Source organism: Stegostoma tigrinum, chromosome 14 (assembly GCF_030684315.1).
Source record: "Stegostoma tigrinum isolate sSteTig4 chromosome 14, sSteTig4.hap1, whole genome shotgun sequence".
In the NCBI taxonomy this organism is placed as follows: Eukaryota; Metazoa; Chordata; class Chondrichthyes; order Orectolobiformes; family Stegostomatidae; genus Stegostoma; species Stegostoma tigrinum.
The window spans coordinates 77,564,922-77,573,599 of NC_081367.1; the positions used below are offsets into that span (position 1 = coordinate 77,564,922).

General features: G+C 41.5%; 1 protein-coding gene across 1 annotated transcript; it reads right to left on the reverse strand.

The window, feature by feature from the left end:
• Nucleotides 1-569: 569 nt before the first annotated feature.
• LOC125457463 (EEF1A lysine methyltransferase 3-like) lies at nt 570-7,510 on the reverse strand. Its single transcript, XM_059650851.1, has 3 exons — nt 7,367-7,510; nt 2,121-2,232; nt 570-970 (listed from the first exon to the last, which is right to left on the reverse strand). The coding sequence occupies exons 1-3, from the start codon at nt 7,508-7,510 to the stop codon at nt 570-572; spliced, it is 657 nt and encodes a 218-aa protein (XP_059506834.1).
• Nucleotides 7,511-8,678: the final 1,168 nt, after the last annotated feature.

Consider the following 8,678-nt stretch of genomic DNA (forward strand, 5'->3'; position numbering starts at 1 on the left):
GACGCAGACACAGGGAGAATGTGCAAAATCCACACAGACAGTCACCTGAGGCTGGATTTGAGCCTGGGCTCTTGGTGCTGTGAGGCAGCAGCACTAACCACTGAGCCACCGTGCCACCTGCTCAACTTTATTAATTACTACACCGCTTCGTCCGGCAGTGACTGATGCATACAAGTCAATAGTCTCCAATTTCAAAGCCAGCAATTAGTTTGCTGATTTCTACCAGAGCAACAGGAAAGGATCAGTACACCTGGCAGAAAAATAAAAATCAGCAAATATTCCCAATGCTATTTATATCTTGTGACGTCTGATAATGCTGACATAGTACTGAATTTGGTTAATTCCCACTCATTCTCACAGCCTAATTTCACACATGGGAAAGGGTGTGGTAAAGAATTGGAGGAGGGCTGGAAAATCATCCACAATGCAAACAAGGAAAACAATGACATAAATGATCAGAATAGTATTTCATCAAGCTGACATTTAGATAGATAATGATTGAAAAATATCATCAAGAATACCGAGAGCCGAGTTACATAATACATCTATTTGCTTCTCTGTGTTAACAGCTAATCCCCAGAGCTTGGACGTTTTTTGGTCACTTTGTACACATTGATGTCATCTTCTTCATTTCTGTAAACCAGTTCACAATTAAAATGCTCAGGTAGAATGTCTTCATAGAATTTGTTGATCTGAAAGTCCTGCCACATTTTCGAAGAAAGATAAATGATAGTTCTTTCACTACTGAGATGTTGTAGAGTCTTTATTAGTAAGGGATAGGTCTTTGAAAAATAGACAATTTCTCCACCAAGAATGAAGTCATAGTCACGTGGAAAGTGAGTGTGATCATGACCCCAGGATAGGGCACGGATATTGACCCGATCTCTACAAGATGGTGAGATGCTGGCAATAACATTCCGTTCAATTTGCTTTAGAACATTTGGTTGGTCTGTAATTGTCACATTTCCTCCTGAAAAATAATTATATATCTCAGTTCAGAATTTGATCAGCATGGTAATCAGATACTGAATCATGGTTACAGAAAGGAGAGAAAAATAATCTTCTTAAAGACATTTTGAATATTTAGGCAAATACCATTTCAAGTATATGCTGATCCATGAACGTTACAATAAAAATCATTGTGCCTCTTGCATTTAGTTCCAAACCTAGCTATCTGGTTACTTACCTATGCATCTTGTTAGAGGCAGGCAGTGGTCCCAGGGCTGGCTGTCAGCCAGATGTATTGAAGGGGAATGCATTGGCAGAATTTCTACTGAATAAAGACTTGCCTATGAGAACACTAACTGGGAAGGTATGCTTCCAGGACAAAAATTTAATTTGAAAGCAAGCCTCATGTTAAGATTCAGTCTGTAATTGTGCTTATTTATTAGTCTTCCATATCATCCAAGAAGTTTGTTTTTAATTCATTCATGAGTTGCAGGTGTCACTGGCCAAGCCCTGCTCCCAGTTTCAGTGTAAGAGATTGGTCAGTTGAAAAAAGGAAGGGTAAACCTTGAAAGAAAAATACAAATAGTCATGAGGAATGGTCTTATCTTCGAAAATCAAGAAGTACAATCAATTTGAGTGGAGCTAAGAAACAATAAAGATGAAAAACATCAATGGAAATTTCTTGTAACCCCCTAAATGTAGTTGAAACAGAGAACAATTAAGTCAGGGAATAAAGGCACATGCAGCAAATAATCTCTTTTCATACGAACTGGGCAAACAAAACTTACAGAGTTAGTGTGAAAGACGGATTCATGGAATGCATGCAGGGTGTTTCTCTAGACCAGTCAAACAAAAACTACAGACTAAGTGGAGAAGTAAATATCTTGCATTGAAAGCATTTACCCCTAGCCCTAGCCTTCCCTTAAAGTAACTGTGTGACAAATGAGATATAACATTAAGGATACAATGCAGCAAACTAACATAAACTGCAAGAACTTGAACAGGACTAAAACATACTGATCAAGTGACTCGCAAAGCTTAAGTGTACTCTCTAACCAGGAGAAGATACAAACACACATTGTTCGTCATGCTCATCATCACCTATCTTTCATTTACATTTGCAAAGTTGTGCTTCTTGTGGCTTTTAGTCTCCTGTGAACTTTTTAACTTACCTAGCAGAACTGCTAAGATTCCTAATATTCCAGTTCCTGCACCCAGTTCGATCACCTTCATGCCATTAAAGATTATCCTCTGTTCTTCAATATACTCACACAGAGCAAGACCCTGAAAAATGAGCCCATGTATAATTCGAATTAGGTTGAATTCTAAAGCTGAGATGAAATTCTGTGAAGCCATTGTGCAACAGGTGTGTAAAATATAAGATTTTTGCACACATCAGTGTATACAGGCAAAATCAGCGAGAATGTTCGAGATTAGGAGTCAACTAAGCCTCCTTTTAGCCAGTGCAAATTGGCGATAAGATGGCCTCTCCAGTATCACAGTCTCAAGTAGCCTATCTTCCATGGAGAATAGATAAATGGAACAAATGGGATCTAGCTGACTCTAACCTTTCCAGTATTGCACCCCAGGACCTGCCCTGCACTATCCAACTCCCATTGGTAATCCTTTGTAAAGACCTATGTTATTTGTTAGAGTTAGAATCTTGGATAACATGTTCATTTACATTTCCTATCAACCTGGAACCAGCAAACAGACAGAGGCAGAATCCCAGCTGTGGTCAGAATGCAGGAAGCCCAACAGAATCCAATCTAAAATGTAAATGAACAGACTCAGTCACCAGCAGCAGCTGTGCTCAATTGTGAAAGGATACACATAACTATACTCCACATTCACAGCGCATATGTACGCATGTACTGTCTATGTTCTTATATAGATGTACTACATATACAGTCCAAACATTCCTATTGACAATCTCACATTCTTGCTTCTCCAGCCAGCATTGGCAATCTGACTTGCAGCTTGCTGTTGAACATCAGTGCTCAGAGAATGACAGAGAGTTTGGTGTTGCTGAGTTTTATGGTATTCTTTTTTCCTGATGGGGGAAGTGTTGCCTCTGAAATTGGTGCTTTTCAGACAGAAGCCTAGCTGCAGGATTACCTTTAGTATTGAAAACAAATCATGCCAGACTTTTTATTCAGTCCATGATTCTAAACCTTGGTGATCAAGATGTAAAAAGCAGGAGTCATATATAAGATTCAGTGGGTGAAAGTCTAACAGAAATTGTGTCATGCTCTAAAACAAGCCATGGCAAAATGCTTAGTGAAAATACAAATAATTTGAAGTGGCAGAATATTACAATTTAAAAAAAAAACAAGAAAACATCATCAAGCTGTTTGAGTTGGACAGTCTTTTTATCCTTTCCATACTGTCCAACTGACACAGGGTAATTCAGCCAGTTTGGAAAATTCTTGGAAAATTAAAAAAAAATTAGGTAAGGAAGGAGATGCTTGGCATTGGGCATGAAGCAGCCAGCAGGTATTTTCCAAGAATTTTCTGAGATGGTTGAAACAACCTTATCTAGCAGTCCAGAGTTTCAGAATGAGTGGCTGTAGATACAGTTTAAGTGTAAAATGTGTCTAACAGAAAGTAGGAGAGGCTTCTTCACACAGTGAGGCAGTGGAATTCACTGAAGAGATTATAATTAAGGCAGAATTTCCAGCTTTCAGGATAATTGCATATTCACGTGAAAGAAATGTAGCTGAAAAGATATATGAAAGGAGTAGTCAGTGAATTAGAATTTAGCTTGTCAATGGTTAAATGCCAATATGAGTTTCGGAGCCATGAGATCATGTTGCAGCTGTACAAAACTCCGGTGCGGCCGCACTTGGAGTATTGCATATGGTTCTGGTTGCCGCATTACAGGAAGGATGTGGAAGCATTGGAAAATGTGCAGAGGAGATTTACTAGGATGTTGCCTGGTATGGAGGGAAGGTCTTACGAGGAAAGGCTGAGGGACTTGAGGTTGTCTTCATTAGAGAGAAGAAGGTTAAGAGGTGACTTAATAAAGATATACAAGATGATCAGAGGATTAGATAGGGTGGACAGTGAGAGCCTTTTTCCTCAGATGGAGATGGCTAGCATGAGGAGACATAGCTTTAAATTGAGGGGTGATAGATATAGCTCAGATATCAGAGGTAGGTTCTTTACTCAGAGAGAGGTAAGGGAATGGAATGCCCTGCCTGCAACAGTAGTAGATTCACCAACTTTAACAGCATTTAAATGGTCATTGGATAAACAGATGGATGATAACGGAATAGTGTAGGTGAGAGGGCTTCGGATTGGTTTCACAGGTTGGCGCAACATCGAGGGCCAAAGGGCCTGCACTGCACTGCAGTGTTCTATGTTCTATGAACTGATTCAACCGGATGAAGTAACAAGGTGTGGAGCTGGATGGACACAGCAGGCCAAGCAGCATCAGAGGAGCAGGAAGAATGACGTTTCGGGTTGAGACCTTTCTTTAGAAATGGGCGAGGGGATTCTGAAATAAATAGGGAAACGGGGGAAGTGGATAGAAGATGAATAAAGGAAAGGATAGGTGGAGAGGAGACAGACAGATCAAGGGGGTGGGGTTGGAGCCAGTAAAAGTGAGTGTAGGTGGGGAGGTAGAGAGGGGATAGGTCAGTCCAGGGAGAATGGACAGGTCAATGAGGCGGGATGAGGCTAGTCTCAAACCATCTACAACCTCATCACTTCAGGTGACCTTCCACACACAGCCTCCAACCTCATCGTTCCCCACCCCGCACTACCCATTTCTTTCTCCTTCCCAAAATCCACAAACCTGACTGGCCTGGTCGACCTATTGCCTCTGCCTGCTCTTGCCCTACCAAACTCATCTCTAAATGGCTTGCCTCCATTTTCTCCCACTTTTTCGAAGAACTCCCCACCTACATCCATGACACCACCCACGTCGTCCACCTCCTCCAAAACTTTTGATTCCCTGGTCCCCAGCACCCCATCTTTACCATGGAACCCCAGTCTCTATACACCTGCGTTCCTCATGCAGATGGCCTAAAGGACCTCCACTTCTTCCCACAGGCCTGGCCAGTCCCCCTCCACTGACGTCCTCATCCGCCTAGCCGAACTCATCCTCACTCTCAACAACTTCTCTTTCGATTCCTCCCACTTCCTACAGACAAAGGGGGTGGCCATGGGCACCTACATGGGCCCAAGCTATGCCTGCCTCTTTGAAGGTTACATGGAACAGTTCCTCCTCCGCACCAACACAGGCCCCAAACTCCACCTCTTCCTCCGTTACATTGATGACTGTATCGGCGCCGCCTCTTGCTCTCCAGAGGAGCTCGAACAGTTCATCCACTTCACCAACACCTTCCACCCCAACCTCAAGCTCACCTGGGCCATCTCCAACACATCCCTCACCTTCCTGACCTCTCTGTCTCCATCTCTGGCAACCACCTGGAAACCGATATCCGTTTTAAGCCCACTGACTCCCACAGCTACCTAGAATACACCTCCTGCCACCCACCTTCCTGCAAAAATGCCATCCCCTATTCCCAATTCCTTCGCCTCCGCCGCATCTGCTCCCAAGATGAGGCATTCCACTCTTGTACATCTCAAATGTTCTCATTTTTCAAGGACTGCAATTTCCCCTCCACAGTGGTCCAAAATGCCCTCAACCATGTCTCTCGCATTTCCCACAACTCATCCCTCACACCCCACCCCCACAATAACAACCAGAACAGAATGCCCCTAGTCCTCACACACCACCCCACCAACCTCCGGATACAACGCATCATCGTCTGACACTTCCGCCATCTACAATCCGACCCCACCACCCAAGACATTTTTCCATCCCCACTCCTGTCTGCTTTCCAGAGAGACCACTCTCTCCGTGACTCCCTTGTCTGATGGTGAGATGAAACTTGTTGATATTGCTGTAGTCGTTTTAGTGGTTCCTTGCCATGAGTACAAAGCAGGAAAATGTTATCAATGTAGCTGATGTATAGAACTAGTCGCAGGTTCTATGCTGCAAAGAAGTCTTATTTGAACCTGTGCATGGAAATATTGGCATATTGGGAAGCAAGTCTGGTCCCCATGGCTGTTCTGTGCATCTGGATGAACTGGCCGTCGAAAGCAAAGATGTTGTGGTCGAGGATGAAGCGTGTGAGTTGTAAGATGGCGTCTGGAAATTGGCAATTGGTGGTATTGAGTACTGAGGCTGTTGTGGCAAAGCCATCGTAATGGGGGATGCAGGTTTAGACTGCCACAGCATCAAAGCATCCTTTGTGATGAGGAATATTCCTGGTTCGACTGGTCCACGGGTGTTGAGTTTCTGTAAGACATCTGCAGTGTCATAACAGGAGCTGGGGTTCCCTGTACGATGGGTTTCAACATACCTTCAACATAGCCAGAGAGGGTCTTACACAGGGTCCCACTGACTGATACGATGGGACGTCCAGGTGTGTTGGCTTTGGGTATTTACGGAAGGTGCCAGAAGTCCCCTACACGGGAAGTGTGTAGGATGAGAATGCATGCGGTATTCTGGAGATTCCAAAACAAAACACAAACAGATTCTAATCAAGGCCTTAAACCTAACATGCGCTGTCTGACCTAAAATGTCACTTCTTCTTTACCCTGATAAAAACCTTAGATCCCTCACAGCAGTGACGAAAGAAATTTGGAGATTTACATATGCAAAATAATCAATTAAAAACTCCAACTGATTAAAGATTTAACAGCATTTTGGGTTTGTTTAATACATCCTCGACAGTGGTGTGACCCTTTTGTCTTTTACTGATAAATTTTGTGTCTGATACAGCCTCTCTCAGTAACACATGAAGAAGAAGAAAACACTCCGAAAGCTTATGTTTTCAAATAAACCCGTAGGATTATAACCTGTTGTCATGTGATTTCTGATCTTGTTCACCTCAGTCCAACACCAGCACCTCCACATAATACAACAACCACATTGACTTAGCTGCTCTAACTCAGCAAGGCCAGCCTACAAGGTAGTTCCAGAGTGGAACCAGCTGCAACTTATGGGATAATTCCCTTTCTAACCCAAATGGCACCAATCTGTTTCTCAGAGAGAAAACTTGTTCCACGATGAAAGCTTAATTGCGTGCACCAAAATTACTCTGAAATACAGAAGCCCCTCTGCCAGTGTGTGGGATGTCTGGAAGTTTCTGAGAATGCCATAACCACGTGCAGTATAACCAAAGCTAAAGTTTCATAACGCATTGTACTTCACTAAACCAGTTCTCATGCTAAAAGGAGATAAAAGATTGAAATAAAATAAACTGTCACTGACTTTGTATCACTTTTCAAAGTGCAATGTTGTTTGCAAAAACATATGATGTTGATCACTGTAATATAAAGAGTTTCTTGAAGCACTCACTGAAGTTGGTTACTTATATATAGAGCAGGTCTCTATACTTACAGCTTCCCATACAAAAGCAGAAGTCCCAATCTGGGAATTTGAGCTCTGACTGATCCATAAATGTTGTCCACAAAACTGATAGCTTCTCTCCAAGATATATTCAATCTCAGAATCAGCAGAATTGTTCTGTAGCTTGGTTTCCATTTTCCTAATTGATATTCAGTATTTCCTTGATCTGCAGTGGCTTCTTCCTGAACGCTGAACAGCTTATCAATTCCTGCTGTGAGATATGGATCTTAATAATTTCAGATTCTCATGGTTTAAGCTTTCTCCTTTGTTAAAACAGATGTGTTTATTTTTTGGAAAGCTTGCAAAATATTTCAGCTCAGACATTCAATACAAAGCATAAATTACACAATAAATTAAAGTTGTCCTGAATAATTGTCTCTGATCATAAGGAATATCACCAATGCGTAAAGTCTGGCAGCAAAATACTGGTAAGAACTCCTCTTCTAGAACTTCCCAGAGAAAGGTATGTACTCTACAAAGAAAAAAAGTGACACATCTGCTCTAATCATATTTCCCTGATAACTTTCATATTTCATCCTTTTCAAATATTCTTCAAATCCTCAATTCCATTTCGGACCAATTTTCTTGCCCCTTCCCTCTGTCCTAGCATTGCACAGAAGAAGTACATGCTATCCACACAGCATTTTCATAAAGTAAATACAGAATACACAGGATACATAGAAGCTGTAGAATATGAAAGCTTGAAATATGCTGTCTATGTTATTTCTACTTAAGTTCACAAAATAGTATGTAGTCCTCCATTTCACTCAATTACTTGTTGTAATAAAAGCTTATTTTTTCCAGTTGAATTTAGAGACAATATTCAGTTGTCTCACCATTGTTACAGAATGAAATATAACAAATCATAACTTACAGTCAGGGGTTCATTATCCAAACAGTGAATTTCTCAAACCCCAGACTTACGAACCTATGAGGAGGTAACCAGTCTCATATGCCTCTCAAAGTCTTTTTCAACATCAATTCCCCTATTTAAAGTATTTGTGTCGCCTTGAGAAGAAAATAAAATGTTACAAGTTATTTTTAATAACTTCAGCTGCAAAACAAAAAAAAACTTTCCTTACTTTAACTCAGACCGACAGGACCATTCAGCAAATCACGTTTTCTTCCAATTTCCCCAAAAATGCGTTAAAAGCAAAATTCTCTAAATGCCGGAAATCTAAAAGAAATCAGAAAAAGTGTGGAGAACCTTAGCCGGTCTGGTGGCACCAGAGAGAGAAACAGTATTAATGTTTTGTCCCAAGTATGATTCTTTGTCAAAAACCCAAAATTGTCGGTATTTTAT

Bases quoted from the DNA above. Each gene is read 5' to 3' on its own strand.
- LOC125457463 (XM_059650851.1), bottom strand. From the start codon at position 7,510: ATGGAAACCAAGCTACAGAACAATTCTGCTGATTCTGAGATTGAATAT. The intron at 2,233-7,366 runs GTAAGTATAGAG...CTCATTTTTCAG, and splicing joins CTGCTTTTGTATGGGAAGCT to GGTCTTGCTCTGTGTGAGTA. The intron at 971-2,120 runs GTAAGTTAAAAA...ATTATTTTTCAG, and splicing joins AATCTTAGCAGTTCTGCTAG to GAGGAAATGTGACAATTACA.